Source organism: Bombus huntii, chromosome 11, assembly GCF_024542735.1.
Source record: "Bombus huntii isolate Logan2020A chromosome 11, iyBomHunt1.1, whole genome shotgun sequence".
NCBI lineage: Eukaryota > Metazoa > Arthropoda > Insecta > Hymenoptera > Apidae > Bombus > Bombus huntii.
In genome coordinates, this window is record NC_066248.1 from 9175912 (window position 1) to 9198484 (window position 22573).

The 22573-nt window shown below is 38.5% G+C and overlaps 1 protein-coding gene across 5 annotated transcripts in view; it reads left to right on the plus strand.

The window, feature by feature from the left end:
* Window positions 1-10105, plus strand: part of LOC126871382 (LIM/homeobox protein Lhx9) — a 416377-nt gene extending 406272 nt beyond the window's left edge. For all 5 annotated transcript variants that reach the window (XM_050630130.1, XM_050630132.1, XM_050630133.1 and 2 more), the window contains 2 exons: window positions 3792-3935; window positions 5476-10105. In XM_050630130.1, the coding sequence (XP_050486087.1) occupies window positions 3792-3935; window positions 5476-5635 (304 nt within the window). In that variant the 3' untranslated portion in view covers window positions 5636-10105. The remainder of the gene's footprint in view (window positions 1-3791; window positions 3936-5475) is intronic.
* The last annotated feature ends 12468 nt before the right edge of the window (window positions 10106-22573 follow it).

Here is a 22573-nt window from a genome sequence, read left to right on the forward strand (position 1 = left end):
AAAAAATTCGACATTTCACCCAGAGAAACTTACCAAACAGAAATTTAGCGAACATCTCTAGCATCTTTCAACCCTGCTGCATCTTTCGGATATTTCCATATCAATTGTATTTATCTGACGTTAAAACATATTTCAAGTTTGTATAAAATACGAAAAGATTTTTACCTTATATCTTCTTAATGCATAAATATCTACGATCTAATTATCACATTTTTTTCGTGTGATCATTAAATATCGCCAATTTTTCAGTAACGCACTTATATATCGTATAAGTACTTCGTCAAGCCGCACCCACTTAACCCAAATATATTAACATTGATTATTTTAATTGCTCCGTAGCCTGTATTAATAACCGCTTCGAGAAAGGACCTCGCGATTATAAAGCGTGGAATTTTAATGATACACAGAACCTAAAGGGGTTGTCGCGAATTGTACACGACGAGGGAAACGTCCACGCGTTGACGCGACATGCTGCGCGCATTTAAAGATTATAGGGACCTATAAAGCTTTAGTCACGCAACGCGGTACATTTTATAAAGCCGATTATTCGGTATCTCGAGATAGCACGAAGCACCGAGGGCTTTATTTATTTCTTCGCTTTACCGGAGTCATGGCGGACCTTTCAGGAATTCGAGGCGCGGACGTTTGCCCGTTTACGCTCGACCAGATCGCCGAAGGAAACGTTCACGATGTACTTTCCTGTAAAATTGACAAAAGCTGGACCGAGACGATTGCGACGGATGAAATTTCCAAGTGTCTCTCCAGTTTCGTTAATCCTTCTGCCCTTTGGAATACTCGTATTCTAGCGCGAATCTGAATTCTGACTTTGCTTTCTGATCATTGTAATTCGTTAATGGAGAACAGAGTGATAAGGAGATAGTGTGATGATGAAGGAGGATGAGGATTTGTTATTTTGAAATTATACAGCGTTGCTCTCGAATCTTGATCTCTTCGCTGTCTTATGTCTATGAATTGGTCATTTTATTTCACTGAACTTTTTCAATTGTAATATGAAAAATATATTTCTCTTGTGTTATAGTTTGATTTAACAGATAAAACGTAAGAGAAAACATTATAATTTTACTAAATGGAATTATATTTGACAGTATGATATAGTATACACATGTATAAAATTTAACAATATAAATATAATACACATACACCCCCGAATATGTAGATAAATATTACCGACATGTTAAATTTTCTTTTGTCTTTGATGCAATATGGAAATATATCTAAATGATGAATTTTTAAAAGTACATTGTTAACCTTGTTATGTTGTTTCAATTATGTCCAACTTATTTTTGATCGTATTTTTCTAAGAATCAAACTCTTACATTACAATACAAAATTTCCATCAAGCACCTTCGGTAATCGCTCTACACAACAAGACTGCCTAAAGCCAACAAAAGTGACGATTTCTATGACGACAGGACTTCTTCTCGTAAATTCTTTAGGCTCCCTTTCTAACAACTAACACCATCTCTAGTTCCCGGTTACGATCCATTATATGACGTATTAATTGCGAACGAGAGCAGTGAGAGAGAGAGAGAGAGAGAGAGAGAGAAAGACACAGGTACAGGGACGAAGTGAGAGAAAAAGGGTTTATTAACTCGCTTGTTGGTGTAGCTAGCACGCGACTAACGACGACGTTTAGCTTGAAAGAAGGCGTGCTTGTTTTGAAGGGATCAAAAGGGTGGGTACATAACGCTCATTGAGCTAGCGGCTTCTGAAAGCTGCGAAATTCGCAGCGACGCATATTTCCGACTTCTCACTCCATTTCGCTGTTCTTCGTTATTCTTTTCTATATTATTTTCTCCTTTCGTTTTTTCTTCTTCTCGCGACTAGAACAGTTTGAAACGTATTTAGGAAAGGAGAGGAGGATAGATTTCGCGCGAACGAAGACACCGCGACAATTATATATGCGACGCCTTATTATAATCGGTCTCTCTCTCCCTTCTACCTTCTTCGTCTGTTTCAACCTCTCTTCCTCTTTCTCTCTGTGTCATTTAAAGCAGCTGGAACATCAGTGGGACGACGCATAATAAGGGAGAAAAGAAAGGGAAACGTGGCGGGTTGAATATAGGATTCTACACGGTCCCTCTGTTGCCGGCCTAACCTCATTTAGTTAGAAAGTGTTTGCGCGATGAGACTGGCGCGAGGTTTAATTGGAAACGCCTCGTGTCTATCGCGTTCAAACCGGAGCCGGAGAATGTCATCCTCTGAGCCCTCGGCCGCGACCGTAATTGGTCGCCTTTCTCGCTTCATCCGACCGCCAGGATTTTCCAGGGGATACCCGCCGCCACCACCCCCCCTACCCAATGATAAATTTGTATATTCGGACTAATGGCGTACCTCCAGGAACCTCGGCAACGAACATGTTTCGGAGATTCGCGACGAGTTCAAGCGATGAAGCTGTGTTGGGTTTTAAAATCTTTCCTGGGGAAGAACGGTTGATGATGTTGAGGTTGATATTATGTTCTACGTAGGCGAGACGGCTTCGATGTTATTCTGCTTGTTACAAGTTCATTTTAGAATGCAAGAGTTTTTATAATATTTAATATTACAAGAGTAATGTTACAGTAATGGGACAGGAAAGGAAAATATTGACAATGATTGTGCAACTATCCTGTAATGGTAACAATGGATTACATAATAAAAGTGGTTTTATATTAAAAGGAAGAAAGGAAAGGAAAGGAAAAGAGAAGTTGGAAAATAAAGTGAAGGAAACAATGGAAAGGATGAAGTGCAAAAGGATAGAAGAGTAAAAGAAGAACAGAACAAGAAAAGGAAGGGAAGAAAAAACCATTAAAACCTACTTTTCCTTATGCTAATTCCGAGGTTTAAACAAAAATTCTGCTTGTCTGACATAGGATTTTTATATTCTATACCTCGACTATCTCACTATAAATTCCTATGTATTAGCATTAAAAAGATGGGGTTTTTAATGAAGAAAAAGTGAAGGAAATAGCAGGTTAATTAGATTAATCTCATTTCGGAGAAATTTTTTTACTAACTTAACTGGTAATGCGTCGTAACGAGTCCGGACACCATTGGAATCTATTTATTCGGCTTCGAGGGAAAATCACTTTGTTAATGCCACGATAATACGTAGAATATACATATATTCAACACCCGCCGTATACATATATGGGTACTTATGTTTTTGTGAATTACCAGTTTTCAGTCAACATCATTGAATTCATAATGCGTAGCTGGCATAAATGTGGACTCGTTAGTGTAGCCAGCTACGCGTATAACCCAATGAAACATTAATGAACGTAGAAATATTCGTTTTCGCGAAACAAAGAGAAATCTCGTAATTATCGGCGCCTCGTTTCGCTTTATCCATTCCTTCTCTGATCGACCTAACCCTTACTTATACAATATCGTTCCTAAAACCCACTGCCTCTTTTTACAAATTCCTTCTTATCGTTCGTTATCAGCCTCTTCAAGCATAAATCAAAGTCGAATTAACTCAAACAGTGAAATATATAATATATACAAGTAACAAACACGATATTATTAAATACAAATATTTTATTCATTATTATTAAAGATACGAAAATGTATTAGAATAATAGACGCTTTAAAGTGACGTGCTATATAGACTACACGCAAAACAAATGTTTTATTTGGAAGAATGTAATTTATCATAGTTCTACACATGCTCCAACTTTTTCAAACTTTATAATACCGTAGATATGGAATAATAATTAGACTTGCGGATTAATCTAATGTGTAAGTAATCAAGATTGTCGATTAATCGGTATTGTTCTCGATTGTTTCAGGATGTTTGGAAGCAGTGGTGCTTGCGCAGGCTGTGGCAACGCGATACCTGCCACCGAGCTGGTAATGAGGGCGGGTGGATCAGTATTTCACCAGAAATGTTTCACCTGCAGCAAATGTGGAAATCAACTCGTTTCCGGCGATAGGTAAGATTATGAACTAATAAACGAACTTTGTAAGTGTTATTGATACGATAAAGCATTAATAGCTACTAAAGTACTTAGTTTTGGCTGTCACATATATAGGTAGAAGTGAATCATGAAGTTAGGATTTGACAAAATTACGATCGAAATTAATAAACTAGTTTTATCAATGCAGTTAATAGACAAATTAATATTTTTGTTAGACTACGGATGTTTACGCATTTGCGAAAAATGTCCAGCTAAAAATATACCTATGATATACGATAATAATATAAAATATAATAATAATAAGTATAATAATAATAAGAATATAATGTAAAATATCAATACGGGTTACTTACTAGTCACTACTAAGTCCCAATAAAATACCAATTTGCATAAACATCCACTGTTTAATTGTTTTGAAGTATAAATTTCGGTATAAAATGGAATCGATCATATAGTAGATTTAAAGAAGTATGTATCAAGAAACGTGTATCAAGGGGTTGGAATTAAATACAATCGCAATCAAACTAGAACATTCGCTTTGCAATCTCGCTATTATATAAAATGTTGAAACATTAATAACATTAGTGTTTGAATTTTTAAAGATTGGATCTTAAGATAGGACAATATTGATCATGGGTTCAAAGGGATATCAAGAGGAATCGGTTGAGGGGTTAGGATTTGGCCGCGAATTTTGCTAGGGAGCATAGATACGACTCGAAGAGGAAACGCGGCAATTAAAGGGTTGGAAAAGAGGCGTGTCACACGGGACTGTCGGTTAATTGGTGGGGATCGCAACCGGGGATTTTGTAATAAAGGAGGAGGGACACAATTATTGCAGGCCAGTAATGAAGCAATCTTGTTTATGAGCATCGATTTCGTGGATACTCTGTGCGCACGTCGTGCTCTGCTTGATTGCCAGACATTCGTTTCGAACCACGGTTTTTGTTCGTTTGAAACGATTGTTTCACATCCATGTTTCTATACTATCACGATTTTCGTCAAGTGTTAATGTCCTTACTGTTTTGTGGCTCCAGCGATGTTTAATATTTTATTTCAATAATTGATTCATATTCGATAAGCTACTTTCAATGGTTGTTCCTAATTTGGATGTTTTTTCTTATTCTCGTAACCAATAATACATCTATGCTGATGTAATTTTAAATTTAATTAATCAAAACGGTTTATCAATTTCTTAATCTTATCATATAAGTACACGATTAATATTCAATACTCAAAAACAAATTACTTACTTCCATGAGTATAAGAAGATGACATAAATAATACTAAATTTAAAAATTAATTAAAAAGATAATGTTTCATTCTGTTTTCCCATACATTCAGTACTTTACAAGAATTATTGATAATTACATTATGTATTATATCTTCAAAATGCATATATATATATATATATATATATATATATATATTATTTATATTCGCTGTAACATGTTACAGGTCATACTTAGGTAGTTGTAATGTTAAAATTAAATCTAAGAACCTACATAAATAATACAAATAACGGCAAAGATTAATAAGAATCTTTTTTTTTACACAGGTACTACCTGCTGTCCGGTTCACCGGTCTGTGAAACGGACTGGCATAAAATCGTGAAATCGTCGAGCGTCGCGGCCGCCGCCGCTGCAGCGGCGGCCGGGAACGGCGGCGCACCGGTAAGAAAAGGTAAGGTTGGTCGGCCTCGAAGAAGCCGCGAATGAGGTGGCAACCCGGTCGGTCGCCCGAAGAAGGTACAAGCCTCTCCGCAGCCGACGCCCGTCGTCGTACCATCGCAGGTAGATGTCGTGGACGTCGCTGTCGGAGGGGATCCCTATTCGCCGCCTCCGCCGGGTCATCAGCAGTACCACCATCATCACCACCACCATCACCATCATCATCAGATGGCACTCGTACATCCTGGACTGGCGGTACAGCAAACACACCTGCAGGCGTCCACCTATCAGGACTGGTCTCCGTGGGCACAGGACACCTGTGATTGAACAACTACCCTCGTTGATTAACTTTATCGAGGTGTCAGGCCCGTTTCCTGGCTGAACCAATCCTCGCCCTGGTTTCGAGCGCCGCCGCTAGTCTCCTTCCTCTCTCAGTTCCATCATCATCGTCGTCGATTCGAAGATGGAAGAAAGGAAGAATGGAGTACGACATAGAGTTCTTACGATCTGTCATCTGAAAAAAAAGTTGCAGCGACGTTCGAATCGTGAACTCCTCGTAGCTTTGATTAGCCGATTCGCGAGCGGTCTCCTCTCGCGGAGATAAAGGAAACAAGTGATAGACTGTATCTTGTCCTGTGAACGACGCGAGTTCTGTGTACGAGTGCAAGAGGAAACGAAGGATTATCCTGGTGGACGAGGAACCTGCCTGCAATACGAGGTTCTCGTTCTGCTTGTGACCGAACTATATGTCGCTAGCAAGTACTCCATAAAGAATGGAGAGGACAATGTTTCTTTTTCGTCTTTCGACGTGCTCCGACCGATCGAACGTATCTTCGATTCGGTCTTTCGTCACGTGATAATTGTTTGTGCGCCTACGATCTTCTCGATCGCCACTTTGAGGGCGATCCAGACGAACTTCGAGCAATAGCGTGCACATGTCTCGTTGGATTGCTCGGTAAATTGCGCGTACGGCCACGTGCGAGAACGCTGAACGCATCCTCTCAACTGGTCTCCCCCCTTTAATCGATAATCTTTGCTCAATCACGGAGAATCGAGAATAATCGAAGCGTCCCGCGGTGCACGGACGCGTGTATCGTCGCCGACAGCAGTGTAACGCAAGTTCTCTTCGGCTCCAGTCGATTCTTTGGTACTCGTCACTGTTTAATCGAATCGGTAATCCTGTTAATCTCACGTCAGCCAATCGACAATCACTTTCGCGCTTGTGTTTCGCTGCGTTTCCTCTGTAACGTGTTTGCATCCGCGCTTAGTGCTCTCTTCTCTCTTTTACGATTGTTTATTCACGATATTTTGTAATCGATTTCGTTTGGTTAGCCTTTGTAAACATTATATGTCTCGTGATTGCTGTAAATCACCCCTTCCATCGTTTTAGTTTCAAGATAATATTATTTTAATCTTCGGCAGGTTGTTCGTTTTATTAACGTTGCAGCGATTATTAATCTATGGCCTATTGGCTTTGCTTTAATCCCGAGGGAAAAATATTAATAACAACATAAAGAACAGTTTCTCCGTTCGCAAAGGTTCAACCGATCGAAGCTTTCAAACACGTGGCTTTACGTATTCTTCTCTTCGAATAGAATTTCTAAAGCAGTCAGGACCTGAAGCGGGAACCTCGAGATCTAAAATCGCGTATGTCGGAAGATCTCATCGATCTAGATAATTCGACGATTGAAATTGTCAGGTTCCGGACCTTACGAAATTATTTTTCTTTCAATGTCGCCCCATCTCCGTCCTTGAAGCGTGGCCTCTCCCTGTAATCTCATTAAGCGTTCCTTGTTCTCGCGTTAATCGAGTCTCTCCCATGGTGAAATAAAAGGCCACATCGAGGTGAAACTGTCGAATGAGCGAAATTGTTATTCGAATTTTCCTTGCCAATGCCCTCGTGGTTGGATTGATTCTTTTCCTTTTGCGAAATGTAGTCTGTATGTGCACGATTCATGAGACGTTACGCAATTTTCATCGAACAAAAAATTGTATTCATCAAACATCGCATTCGCAGTTTGTTATTAGCGTCATTTGATACTGTAATATTCTATCCACGAAGATGAAGAACTTTTTCATTTAATATTCTCCAATAACGATCGGGAATACAATTATATTCAATTTAAACAATTCCAAAACGTCGATAGAATCTACGAAACTTTTCGTTCAGCATCAAAGCAATATGATCGATATATTTTGTTTATTAAAAAAATTGATACGTAGGATGCACGATAAAGAAAATTTCTGCAGAGAGAAACTCATCGTCCTGAATCAAAGCAAAGTGTTTTGTCGATATTTTCTGTTTATTAAAAAGTTGACGCGTAAGCTGCACAATAAAGAAAATTCTTGCAGACAGGAAATAGAGTTGATACACTGTCGGATGATGAGAGCGCGAGCTCCGCTGCCCAAGGATGCTCATGGCGAAGGATTGAAACGTGTAACAATACTTTTTCTAAGTGGCAGGGTTTCGACATCCGTAATAAACATTTACGTAAATGTATAATCGTGAACACGTTACGATATATCTACTATCGCCCGAGCTTGTCGTCGGTTTCCGTGTCGAAGTCCCCCGTTACAAGTTGTACAAATTGTTTCCTTTTTCCATCAAGACACGCTGTTCCGTCGTCGAAGTCGACGAACCGGCAGGGAAACCGGAAACGATACAGGTTCGGGCACGTTCGAAGCTCAATGCGAAACTAAAGACACATGTTTTGGGTGTAAATCACGCGGAAACGGCTGCCTCGGTTCGCTTTATGGCGGTCTACATTTTCTTGTCGATTTCTCATCCTCGAGATATGTAGAATTCTTCGTTTGACGAACGATCGTCGAGATCATTGCAAAAATATATCGAACGAATTCTAACGAACATTGTGAAAAAATTCATACATTGTATAGACCTAAATAGCATACTAGCTAATAGAAAAAAGAAAAGTCGTTGACGAACGATCAGTGATTCTCTGATTATAATATACGACTTCCTCTTCGAGGTTTATTCAAAGTAATAAGTTTTGTTTGTGACAAATAAAAAATATCCTTTCCCCTATTTTTTCCGACGTTTTTCATATACAATGACTCGCATTAGTAATCGGATATTTCATAAAATTTGAGAATTATTTACCTTAGCATTTCTTATTTAGGAAAGCTATGTACATTAGATAAAATGTTTCAATCAACTACAATATTTCACTATTCAACTACAGTATTTATTCTAATATATTAAAAACAAGTCAACTAGTTAATTACAAACAATAATGTTTCGCATACCACGTGTTCGAATATCAATACGAGTCACTGTATGTTTTCCGCGTTATTTTAAAATCGATCGACAAGTGCCATGTCCGAAATTTCTATAAAGCGACCGAACGACCGCCTCCGTGCCGTGCAACTGATCGTTACTCGTTTACCCGTATCGTTCTTAGCGAAACTTTCGTCTCTGAGAACGCCGCCTCGCGCTTACGAGGATTCGAGATGAGAATGATAGAGTTAAAGAGTTAACGGAATGAAAAAAAAAGTAAAAGGAGAGAACGAAAAAGAAAAAGCGGATGACAATGTTTTCAACGCACGATCGCTACAATGGTGCTCGACGAAAGGGATCCAAGGGAGAGCGCGTTCGTTCCCTTGCTGATTTCGCGTTGATTTCTCTTCGAATATAGCGCGCGTGTTCTCCAATTCTTTCGACCCACGACGCGATCGTGCGAGAAAACGAAAACTTCATGCTCTCGAATGGAAGAAGCTCGATCGGACGAAGGAGTTGTTTGCTGACGGATCGTGTAATTTAATCTTGTACATAGGGTACATTTTGTATATTGTTAAAAGTTTGTGTGATATAAATGGTTATGTATTTACTATTAAATGCGGCGACGGGACACCGCGCGTCCTACGATGGACGATCGCGGGTACGATGCCTCGACGGCCATCACTAGTGGATGCACGATTTCGATCATCCGCTACATTGTACGATCGAACGTGTGACTCGCTTGATGATTGTTCGAGCGAGATGATCATTTTCATCGGTCTTATTCTAGTATGAAACTGACTATTTTTTTTTGTTTCCTTTGTATCGTTAATGAAGATTTCGTTCAATTTGCTTTTTATCTATCTTCGTTTAAAGCGACGTGAAATTACGATTCCTCATACTGAGTTCGAAATCTTAATTTCAAGATCTATCCGCTCGTCTCGACTCGAACCACAAGATGGTGGTTTCCAATATTGCGAAATGATCGAAGAAAACTGGAAAGATTGTATGCGTAGGTCGCATCCATTGGTGGTGGTACGTCGAAGAACGTTGTCCTCGGTTGAGCGTACACGCGGTTGGATCAGATCACGATCTTTTCGCGTTTAGTTAATTTTGTTATTTGATTTATCTCGATCTTCTTATTCGGGACCCGACGACATCTCTGAATGATTTCTCGCGGCCTCTTGTAAAATACAAAAAAAAAAAAAGAAAAAAATACACACGACACACAGACACATACAAAACACGTTTATTAATTAAATAAAAATCACAAGTTTTTAGAACGTCGTTCGTTCATGTGAGTCACATATATATGCTTGGTCATACGTTCGATTCTTGATGTGTGTATATACGAGAAATATCACATCCGTCCCAGTTCTTCCGCAGTATACTTACACGATCATTTCCTTGGCAGTCTACCGCGAACAGACGCAGACGAGGAAGCCCAAAACGACCTCGAGGTAAGCGAACGTTACTGTCCAATTTAAGAAATTGAATCTCACGAGATATCGTACCCAGCGTGGCGAGATTAATGAGCGAGCTTTCCAAACTTTTCATGCCTCCACCTTCGGAAACTTATTGGCCGCGTTTTCGGGAGACGGGGAAAAAGTTTCTCTCTCCCCGTGGCGGAAGTTGTTTTGCCATTGAGAAAAGGACGCGATGGCAATTTCTTTTATTTCTTGGGAGAGAAAGGATCAAGGACGTTTCAAGGTCGGACGAAAAGAGCCAGTGGAATATCTATCAAAATCATTGGAATTTTAATTAATTTATTAACCGAGTCGTTGTTAGCCAGGAACTTTATAAAAGACAGATCAACTTCAGTTAAGTCGGTTTTAGTTCTTGCAAACATAAATGTAAAATAATTCGTTTTTAACGGCGATTACGTAAACAAGTAGCGGATTTTTAATTGAAGATATTATCGTAACTGAGAAAGTTGCAGTTTGAGTGACAAGTTGACTCGTCTCCTCTGGTTAACAGATTAATTTGCTCTAAAAATATTTGAAATACTCATCAGTTATTTTAGAATCTATAGATTTTATTTCTTTCATGCTTCTGTAGTTCTACAACTTACTTTGAAAACATTCGACCACGATGTAGTTGTCATCGAGTAAATGATCGAATTGTTCGATAATCAATTATTATTATTCGTCTACGCGTTATCTACTACTCATCCATCAACGATATTTTCAAAAAGGACATAAATAGATGTAATAAACGTTTATGAATTAGCAATCCTGCTGAAAGTTGGCTGTCGAATACCGAATTTCAGAACGATAATGCTACGCAATTGAGCGCAGATATTTTGATAAAAAAAGAAAAACCTATACAGGTGTCTTTGTCCCTGTACTAAGCTTAATAGGTTTGCGTAAAATTTTATTAACTGATTTCCCGATAATTGGAAAGTTTGCAAGTATGTGATTAATTGCTGAATAAATGGTGAAATAATGTTGTTAACGGGAAATAATTTGTTGAAAGATCAAGAAGCAATCGATTTAAAGAAACTACTAGTGCGACATCTATGGCAGACTTTAACATTACGCGGCACAGTTGCAGGTTTCTGTAAAAAACGGAACGTAGTTTTGTTGTGAGATCTTGCTACAAATCATTTATAGTTGATTTTCATTTCACTATGGCGAGATATAAGTACAGGTGAGTTTCATTATTAGAGATTATTAAGAAAGTATACGAAGGTTATAATATTAGCAATTTCCAACTTTACCGACTGAGATATCATCAGTGAATAACGTCTCTTAATATTTCTCAGTTACTTCGTGTTTTATGGAGGTTCAGTAAAAGAATTGCGGCGATCGATGAATAAGAAAAGAAATACTTAAATCGCACATGTATTTTCTAAGGCATTTTATAATCAACATTATGGAGTATTACAAAAAATAACAAGTTTCGACAGAGATTACGATAGTATAAAAGTTTAACGACGTATATTTACTTCTTTCTCTTGTATTTTATTTGTAAATACATCATCATATGTGTATATATAAAATGTACATACATTACGCTGCACATTAAATCAAGATAACATTTAATAACAATAACTTGAAAAAAATAAAGCATTGCAGAAATTTATTTGACAACCCGGTGTACTTTCTTAAGTTTCTAGTATAAATATGTTTATCGAATCGGAAGAATTATCTGTGAAACGATTAAGAATCCCAATATCGGACATTTCTGACAGAGAAATCTCATATCAAAGTTTCATAGATTTGGACGTCTAATTTTTTGGAAAATTCAACGTGGCACACGGCTGCAAACGTAGAATCGGTAAACGCACAAGCGCGTGCTCGCGCGCACGCAATCAATTTTTCATGTAATCAGATTTTATTGGAACGGCTCTAATAAAATACAATGGAATTGAACATAGTTCGAACTACGGTGCACCGCGCTGTATCGTTTTCCTGGGCGTACGATAAACGAAACTATTGTACGGCAATAACACAATTTAAATACAAGCGGCGCATAAGCACCGGGGCCAGCTCCACTCGATCGAATTATTATACACACAGACTGCGGTAATTGGCAGCCATTGGTGCCAGCAAATTCAATTTAACCCCTGTGAATTGACTTCGAAGAAACAAATCAATTCCATCTTTGTACATAGGGAAACAAAGAAGAAAGAGAACAACGCAACGTATAGGCTAAAGTAGAGTTATTCGACTCAATTAAGCTACAACATTCTCGATATTCGATCTCGTACTTTGCACTAGTTTATAATATGATAACGAAAAAATGAAAAATATCGTGTACTGTAGGTGGAGCAAGAGAAAATGTCAAAAACGAGAAAATCATTCGGATAATCCTTTAATAGGATTATCTAAAATAGAAGGAGGTATTTAATATACAGGAAGTAATAAAATAAACAATCGAATAACTTTCAGAAATAAAGTAGTATGCGCACGCTACTGAATTATCATAATTACAGCCGAGAATATTAATATTAGTTGAACAAACTTTCCTTTCGATGAGTGAAAGTTATATTCTCGTAGAAAACTATGACCGTCAAACTGTCAATAAGATTTTCTCATATCACTAGCGACGAGTCAAGGAATCTACTTTCATAGACCAATCGTTGGAAAGAGTTATTCGTAATCGAATTTGATATATCGCAAAATGAATCGCGTAACTTGATTCAAGTATTCCACTAATTCGACTAACTCTTTCTTGCTCTACGCATTTCCTTGCACAGGAAGGAGAAAATAGGCTGACAGTTGGCCGAATAAAAAGGGAAACGGAAGAATTTATTTAATTAAGGAATCGTTAATAACCCTACCGGCGCAGGGTGCATGAATCACTCGGCGGACAAGCACGCGGTGGACAAGATGGAGGATCGCAAGTATGTAAAAGAAGAACAATGCATGTGATCCTGCGGGGGAACCGATGGGCCGAAATAAAACTTTAATAATAGCGTAAAAAGCGCACGGTTTAATGGCCGAGCAGACGGCCGTAATACATTATTTTCGAGCCGACACTCTTCTTGCGACGGAATCCCTTTGAGGACGCGCAACTGCTCCAGCTATCTGCGCTTTGTTCCAAGAGGAGATCGTAAAAAGAGCAACCACAAGGGCTGGGACGGGGTGGTTGCAATGGGTGACGGTTGAGGTAGGAGGGACAGGGGTTGGAGAAGGAGAGAAGCGGAGGAGGCAGCAGGGCAGGGAGAAGAAACGAAAACAATCGATACTGTCGGAACAGGAAAGCAAGGCCAATCGGCCCATGCTCTATTCGCGGAGTGGCCAATCAAAATGCCTACTACGTCGCCGGCAGGCCCGCTAATTAGACGCCACGTAAATCAGTCCTGAAACTCAACGTTAATTAACACGGGTTTCCGTTGGAGTTGCTTACCTACCTATTTATCGAACGACACAAATGCAATATGGTCGAACACGTGCACGTCTGTTAAATGCCTCCTCCACGGGACGGAGAATGCCAGATTCTCCCTCACTCTGTCGGTCTCAGTGTACGAGGACCCTGCGACCTCCGACGTGCACCTATTATATCCGTAAGTTTATGCCACTTTAAATAAAAGTGGTCGTATAAATAGGCGTGTGTTCGCGAGGTGTAACCCTCGCAAAAAGCGTCGAGACACCACGACGTGTTTCGCTCGTTAGAAACGTCACCCACCCCATCTGACCGACCAACGGATCCGCTTTGTCTCATTCCCCTTAATGACCGCGGATTTCTAATAATACACTGTCGGAATTTTTCTTAATTGACTGTCGCTAACTCGTTACCGAACCGTCTTTAATTACGACGAATGTTTGGCGGACGCCCCGGATGCCTCTAAATATAATCCCAGACCAAAAACCGCGGTCCTGGCTCGTTTGCCCTGTGTCGATCAAGAAGCCGTTATTTCTTCCGATGTATCTCGGACGCGTGTTTCAATTTAGAAATTCCGACGGTGGACAGCCGTCTTGAATTGGATGGTTAACATGTAAATTTCTCTTTTTTCGTATCGAATCATTCGAGAGAGATGGCTGATTGTAGTTGATCATCTAGAGATCAAACTGGAGAACATCCAGCTTGAACGATGAAGATCCTAGAACTTATCGCTGGTGAAGTAACTTACTTACCTAGAGAGCTACGGTTTTCTTGGAATATTAAATTCGAATAATTACCTTAAAATGGACTTTACCTATTAATAACTCATCTTTGGTAAATTTTCGCAAGGAAGCAAAATTAAAATAAAGACTGGTTTTACGAAAAATAAATGTATCGTTGGATTAATCATTTTTTGAAATATATCGCATCGCATACCAAACGCGAGAAGGTTGACAAGGAAAGAAACAGAAATGACGATCATTGACAAGAAGAAATAAAAAACGACAAAAAAAGATAAAGTTTACTAACTTGAAGGAAGGAGAAAACATGGGAAAATAAAGATAGGGCCGAGCAAAGAGAGAAATCCCATAACATTATTGGTTCTTATTAAAATGCAAAGTGCGTCTGATTGCAGACGGATGCAGAATTGCCGGGACGGGCACTCGGCCCTGTCAGTAACAGGCCGATGAGGAACCAGAAACCATCAATAACCAGCGGAACCGGTGCTCGCTTAACTCTAACGAAGGACGATTTCTAACGATCCCCCGGCTACGTCCAACTTCTGGACGTAATTAATTCCCCGGCTAACCCGGAATGCTATAATTAATTGCCGGTGGCTGATGAGGGGTAGAAGGGTGGCTGCAACAATATGTACCCGGTTCGATTAGAAGCACGGACCTCCGTGCAGTTATGCAATTAATTAAATTCAGTTTGTTATGCGCGACCGATTGTTAATTACCGCTAAAGTTGTAGAAACCGGGGGCTGCCCCATCGGAATTGGCCCCGTGTACTCTGAAAGACTCTGTCGTTGACTATTCCTCCCATCGAAACAACGATAATTACGCGTCGTCGAACCGATAAACTTTTGCCTTTGTCACGCGAAAAATCAAACTTTCCCCACTCTTTCTCTCTGATATAGGAGAAACAGAGAAACAGCATTATAATTAAGGTAGAAACGAGTTCGCGATCCGTTTAACCCGCTTTTACCTGGCTCGATTGTTTCGAGACAACCGGCTGTTAGTAACAGGTTAATTCGAGATCGAGCTACGATTCTTTTATTGTGTGCGATGATTTGCGTCTTTTATGAATTAGTTATAAGATCGATAATTGTCAGATTGATAGTTTTATAAAATCTTTGGTTAATTTAGTTATCTGTTCACGAGCATCCGTTGCTCGTTTACGATCATTCTTAATAGTCGAATCATTTAGCTTCAAGTTAATCGTATTAAATAGCTTCGAATATCTTCTCTGGAACACTTTGCGCAAATCTTATATGAATATTACGCGTATTAAAGGAAACGTTTTGAACTTTTATTAGTACTGTTAGAAGACTCGATTATCATGATTATATCGATAAAATGTGAAACAAATCTGAAAATCTGATACAGAAACTACAAGATATTTAGTATAAGTATGTATATTTTGCAGAGTCAAGGATATCTAGAGACAGTCAATTATTATATTAATAAGACTCTTATTAGATATATACTATATATTACATATCATATTTTACACTTCAGTATATATATATTAAATGTCTATTCATACTATATATTCATTTTTTACTAAATATATTTTTGCAACAAACGTCTTACAATTTCTACATATGTCCATTTTCAAATTGGTTTCTTTCCAATATAATTATGATAATCGTATTTCATTACAACGTTAAAGAAATTTCACAATTTTTCATATAACTCATGACGAACTTATAATAAGCGTCCGAATAACTTTCGCGAATCACTGTACCTCATCTGTCGAGAAGAAGAAAAATTTACCGATCGAAGGTTATACCAGAAATGGAAGGCTAGTTAATTCGTTCGCTAATTAACGATCTATTAAAAGGAGGAGCAAACGAGATTACAAGCGACTGAGCGTTCGATCGTGCGGACGTCTTGGAAGTGGTGTAACCGCACGCTCCGCTTCTTTTTATCCTCCTTCCAACGACACCCGTTTTCCGTTGCGTGCAATCCTGTGAAACGAGGGAGAGCGGAAAAATAAAAGGCATATATTAAGAGTGTCTCCGACGGCGTTCTCTGCCCAGTTCGCCGGCAGTCCGTTCGGTCTAATTTCTAATTATTCCGCCGGAGTGGTTCTAATTAGCGTAGCTACGTAGTTAGCTACGTATAACTGTTTTCCCTGCGTCTGGGGGTGGTGTGCAGGCTAAGTAAATAAGCTCCTCGACTCTCTTTCTTGCTTCAACTAAGTATGTATGTATGTTTCGCATATACATACACAAGTACACATGCGTGAGAAAGGGAGATTGTGTGCATGTTCGTGCGAATGAATATGTGTTGTTCGCCATCTACGGAAAGGATTTTATCGTGCACGCTGCACGCTCGTTGCCTTCGGTACAATAATTATTTCACCTTCGAAACGATATCCGCCTGCAAAGGTTGGCCGATCGAAATGCACGTAAAATATGACGCGTATACGCTGGTTATATCGGTGTGTCTCGGTTGAAGGTACTAAGATTTTCTTGCAATTTTGGTCGGTTGGTTTAGTGATTGAAACGCTCCGTGTGTTCTTCAGATTCCTTTTAAGATACGGTGCGCGAGACCTGGCTCCATTCGTGTGTTTCACTTGAAGATATTAAAAATTTGTTGGACTTTTGGTTAGTTGGTTTAATGTTAGTTAGTTGGTTTCCAACTCCTTTCAAAATATGGTGCGTATATGATGAGGTGTGGATCCATCGGTGTGTTTGAGTAGAAGATATTAAAAGTTGGCTGCAATTTTAGTCCGTGAAAAGGTGATCTGAAATGATAAAAAGAAAGAAGAAACAAATGAATTACTATGATTTGAGTAGCTTATTTAAAGTATTCAGCTAACGTATGTTTGAATTTTAATTTATTATACAATTTTATGTATTATATATTATTTACATTATGTAGAACGTTAGAGGTATATTATGTATATATTAAAGAAATCGTCCTTTATCATAACTTTATATTCGATATTTTTTCATTAAGTACCTCGTCTAAACAAGATGATAAAAAAGAAAGTGCACCATTGGGACAAACGAATTAAGCGCTACACCAAACTCATTTGTGTATCTGATAAACGAATATAATTTCTTCTAATCAATCGAATGATTCTCCATACTTGAGGATTTTAATAAACGTCGCAGAGGAAAAATCTTGTTAACTTTTGCACCTCTGGCAGAAACGTTCGAATGGAAATCCTCCATTGCTAAAACTTTTACACTCGATATTCGCAGCGTTCCCAGTGTCCGTTCCGGAATCAAGCGACGATACCTGTTGCAATTGCTTTAATAACGCTCGCAGGATCACGGCGTTCGAAATAATTAAAAGTACAATATTGTGTCGCGAAATAGAGAAACAGAGAAAGAGAGAGAGAGAGAGAAGGAAAAAGGAAAAAAATTGAAGCACAGGGAGGAAGGGAACAAGTTTTCTGGTCCAGGGGAATTCACAAAGGAATTTATTTTCACATATTTAATTGAAATGGTTGATGAATACTTTTCGACGCAAAAAAAAAAGAAAGAAAAAATACAACGTAGATATTAATTGCTGATGTTATTAAATCGTTCGTTTTATTCGCGTATTAAGCTGAAATTTAATTAATTCTCTAAGCTATGCCATTCGATTGCTGAGGCGGGGATAGCTTTGTTGTTCCTTCTTTTAAGTCACGTTAGTTAAAATAAAGCGTAATTCGTATATCAGTAGTATAAATGAACATAATTTTTAACAGTAACTAAATAAATACAGGAAACAACATTTATTATACATGTTTAACTGTATATGTTTATTACATGTGTTTAACTAGAAAAGATTTTCTATTAAGTAAACTAAAGAAAAACTGAAAAGGATTTTTGTAGAAATTGTTATACTCTTATGATTATCTATGCTAATGCGTTTCAATGTTTCAAGATTAGAAACGGAATGATACGTCTCAAGATAACTTTCATTGCTGGATCATTACGTATATTTTTTTTCGTCGTCACTGGAACGATATATCTTACAAAAGTACTGCAATGTGTCTTTTGTAAAGAATAAAAATATATTCGTGACATTGAAAACTGGACAAAAATAGCTTCAAAGGAAGAGAATCTTAAAGTCAATGTTATTCATCCTAAACCAACTAATTTCGCCTTGGCACAATTTGCTATATCGATAGGAGTAACTTCTAAGATATATACGAATCCGAAATAAAAGAAATATTTCGTGAAAATCGAAACGTTTTCACTTGAATTCTCCCGGACTGTAGCGATCATATCTTTACATTTTCTCGAAACGTAAACGCGGAAAGGGGAACAAGAAGATGGACAGGAAAGGAACATGGGCCCAGAGACGAGGGTGAAAGGAACGCAAGAGCGAAAGCTGACATCCAGATGACAATTATTATTTCGAGTGGCTGGCGTCGGAACGCTGGCGATATTTTATTTAAGATACAATCGCGTAATAGCTTGGTTCAAGAGGATAGATAACGCGTTGGCAAAGGCGGATGATCGCAGGATCGCATAAAGGCCACAAAGGAGAAAGAAAGAAAGGCGAAGGAAAACGAAATTGATGCTTGTGAGAGACATAGTTGGGATGAAACGGGGTGGAATCAAAAGGGAGATAAACGGCGAAGTTTGAGGGGAGAGCGTGAAAACGGATGGCTTTACATTAGTAAATTAGCCGGTGCCCACCATTATTGGAAACGACAACCGTTTCTTCAAACGTAACTACCTAGTCGTAATTCGACTGATTTTGTAAATCAGCTGATTTTGTTCGACCTATAAGATATACGATTTTACAGCTCTTCGTCATCGAAATAGAACTATGCGCAGAATTGTCACTTTTATAAGTACAGTATGTCATACACGTACATGCACTGGCTCAAAAAGCTATTCGAATACCTGCAGACGCCTTTTATGAATACGTTATGCGCGTTATACGAAACATTTTGAAATTTATTAGCACGTTATGAGGCTATTGGTGAAATATACGTATTGGGAAACATATAATTAGTGGTGGCATGGCTTAGATTTCAGTTGCTTGGTGGTAAAATGGCGAAGTACTGAAAATGGGTCCTCATTTATTTATTCAAAATGAAATGGTTTCTTTATATTCCAGAGACTCGTACGATCGGTAGCTTTCAACAATTTTCAAATTTGTTTAATCGAAAAAATGTTCTTTGAAAGCTGTTCTATTCGGTAGTCTTTTCTCTCATTCTTTTTCAATCTTTTATTTGTTAATTGCATGTGTCATTTTTATATTCACGATTGTAACAATCGTGAACATTCGGACAGCCTTTAAAACAGAAACACTTTTCTAAAATTGGACCAAACGACTTGATATTCTTTGGATTAGTTCACTAGATGCAAATTAGTTTTCTAAGTGCAATTACTCGAAATCACGTGGAATAAAGCGAAAGATCACTTTTTTCAACTTTTTTATCTAAGTTTATAATGAAAATTTATACAACACATTTTGTAGATTTATGTCAGTTATATGTATACAGTGCGTACAAAAAAGTAAGTGTAAAAAAAGGTGTAAAAAGCGACCTCGAGCATGATTTTCAGGGTCAACATTTTTTTATTCCAGTGTATTCTACTCGTCACGAGGAACAAAAGTCTCAAAGGGGCCACTGGTCGCACGTGACCCCTCTCGGAAGAAATGTTAAAGTTTTAATAATTCCTAAACTGGTTTTATGTACAATGTGTTTACATTCTGCAGACAGATGCAGGGAAAATAGCTCTTACTATTGCACGTAGATGCCTCAGATCCACCATTATATACCCCATATCTTATTTCTTTTTTACCTTTTTATCTTTCTCCTTTCTTCTTCTTTTCTTTTTCCTTTCCGTCTATTTAAATAGCCCTGAACTCGCATTTCTACATTTCCGCCAAGTTACTCCCCAAGATTACGTATTTATTTTGTATGAAAAAAGTCACATGCAATCACATGTAATCTGTTCACTTGAACTACAAATAATTTCTTCTCCCCCCAAAAGGACCGCCGACGAATCTCATAAACAAGGAGATTGAATGTGGAAGAAAAGTGGAAGAAGAAATATGAGGAGCAGGTCCACGTGCTATTCACGGTAACCCAAAATTTTCGTTTAAAAATTGCCGAACCAGTTGGCTATGGTTAGATGGAGCACCATCGTGCATAAAATAGACGAAGTGACTACCCTGGCGTGGTATAATTTCACGTAATTTGCTTAAGAGACGTGAGCATGAAAATCGAATCGCAAATATATTGCACTTGTTATCGATATAGCCAGAAGGATACAACCAATAATACGATGCTCCTTGATTAGATCTTTCAACCGTTGCATGGGAATTCCTATAAACTTAAATCCTGATATTTCGTCGATTGAGGATACTACAACTTGAGAAACTGCTTTCATCCGTAAATAATACACGCTTGGAAAAGTGAAAAAGTAAAAGAAATTTTATACAGTAGTAAGCGTTCTTCTCGCACTGTCATCTGATTGATTTTCACTCGGCGAACTGTTTTATGTAAGTCTAATAGTGGATCAGCACGAGCGAAGGTGATAATTAACCTGTTCTTCTTCACGCCAATTGATACGGACTCGACCTGCATTCAGATGTCGCGATATTAATTCTTGATAGTCAAATTGTTAATACGGCCGTTTGAAAATCGCATTGTTGCGGAATGTCTTCTGCACACAGAGATCTGCCATTATTCTTGTGTTCTCATATATTTCACGAGGCAATTTTTAATATCCTGTTGCTTCGTAAAATAGCACGCTACTTTCTCATTAAAGTTGATCATAAATGTAAACACATTGTGAATAAAACCAGTTTAAGAATTATTAAAATTTTAACATTCTTTTTCAGGGGGTGGGGTGGAGGCAGGGTATTTGCGATCCATGGTTTTTTCGAGACTTTCGTTCTTCCTGATGAATATATTACGTTGCAATGAAAATCATGCTCGATGAGGTTTAGAATTACGTTGCGGTGGATTTCACACTTATTTTCTATGCGTCGAAATTTTCCTCGAAATCGACGAACGTTACTATGAACAACAAATGATTAAAAATAGTAAAAATCGCAGTTTCGCGATATTCGGGCTAACATGTACAGATTCTTACATCTTTCGATGTCTGTCGCTTGTTTCCGTATCAACTGATTTCGATACAATTTTCAGCACGTACATATATAACTGACAGAACTCTAGAAAATGTGTTATTTAAGTTCTCATTACAGGCTCAGGTAAAAAAATGGTAAAAAGTGACCTTTACTTCCTTATTCGCGATTCCGACAAATTGTAAATTCTAACTTCTAACTTCTCCAAAAAAAGTTGTTCTGTCGTACAAAGTGTGCGTTCACTTTTGCTTATTACTGCAAATCATGCATAAGAACCAAAGTATCGAAAATTATAAAATACGCAAGATAACAGGTGGTGTCTATATTTGGAATAAGTATGAAAAAGAGAAACAAAGATGTAAAGCGGTCTCCAGCTGTTGCTTATCGCCTGTTATTACTACCGGCAGGAAACCAAAAATAGTCAAAGTGTTGAATAGTGACCGGTGACGACAAGCGGGAAGTTAGCCGTTGACAGACTCGCTAGGCACCACGACTAATTGAAAATTGAAAGTACAATCGCGTTATTTGATAAGTGGTCTCTCGCGCAGCTCGATGCGCGACACAGGCCAAAGAGAGGGCACATCTCGTTTTTTTTTTTTTCGTCAGTCACGGAAACTCTATGTCGAAACGGCTAACGAGTTCACACACGATGTGTGTATCGGTGACAGGCCAACAACGGGTCCGACGTTTTCCTCGGCTTGACAGCGCAGCCAGAGGAATTCGTTCGATTTTCTATGGGGAGGATATAGTCGTTCCATAGGTGGCCGCTGGCAAACCGAGTAAATCGATGGGAAAAAAAGTTAGGATACGCGCGCGAACGCGCCGATATGACGTTATCCAATTAAAAAAGCTGCCTTTGTGTAACTTGATCTGTCGTAGTAGTCAGTAGCAGCAGCTACAGTCTATGTCGTTACTCTTCCAATCTAAACCAACCCCCGTTGCTCCGTGGCAGCGGCCTAAAAGGCTGCATCCAATTAGTACGTATCTTCCACTCTATTGTAGCAAAGCTAACACGTACGACAACGATCATGGCTACGCACTCGCAATATCTTTGCGAGGGAACGTTCCTTCCACTGAAAAAGAAGAAACAGAAGATACTTGTTAGAAAAAGAGAGGACTCCATAGCTGGGAATACTCGTTAAA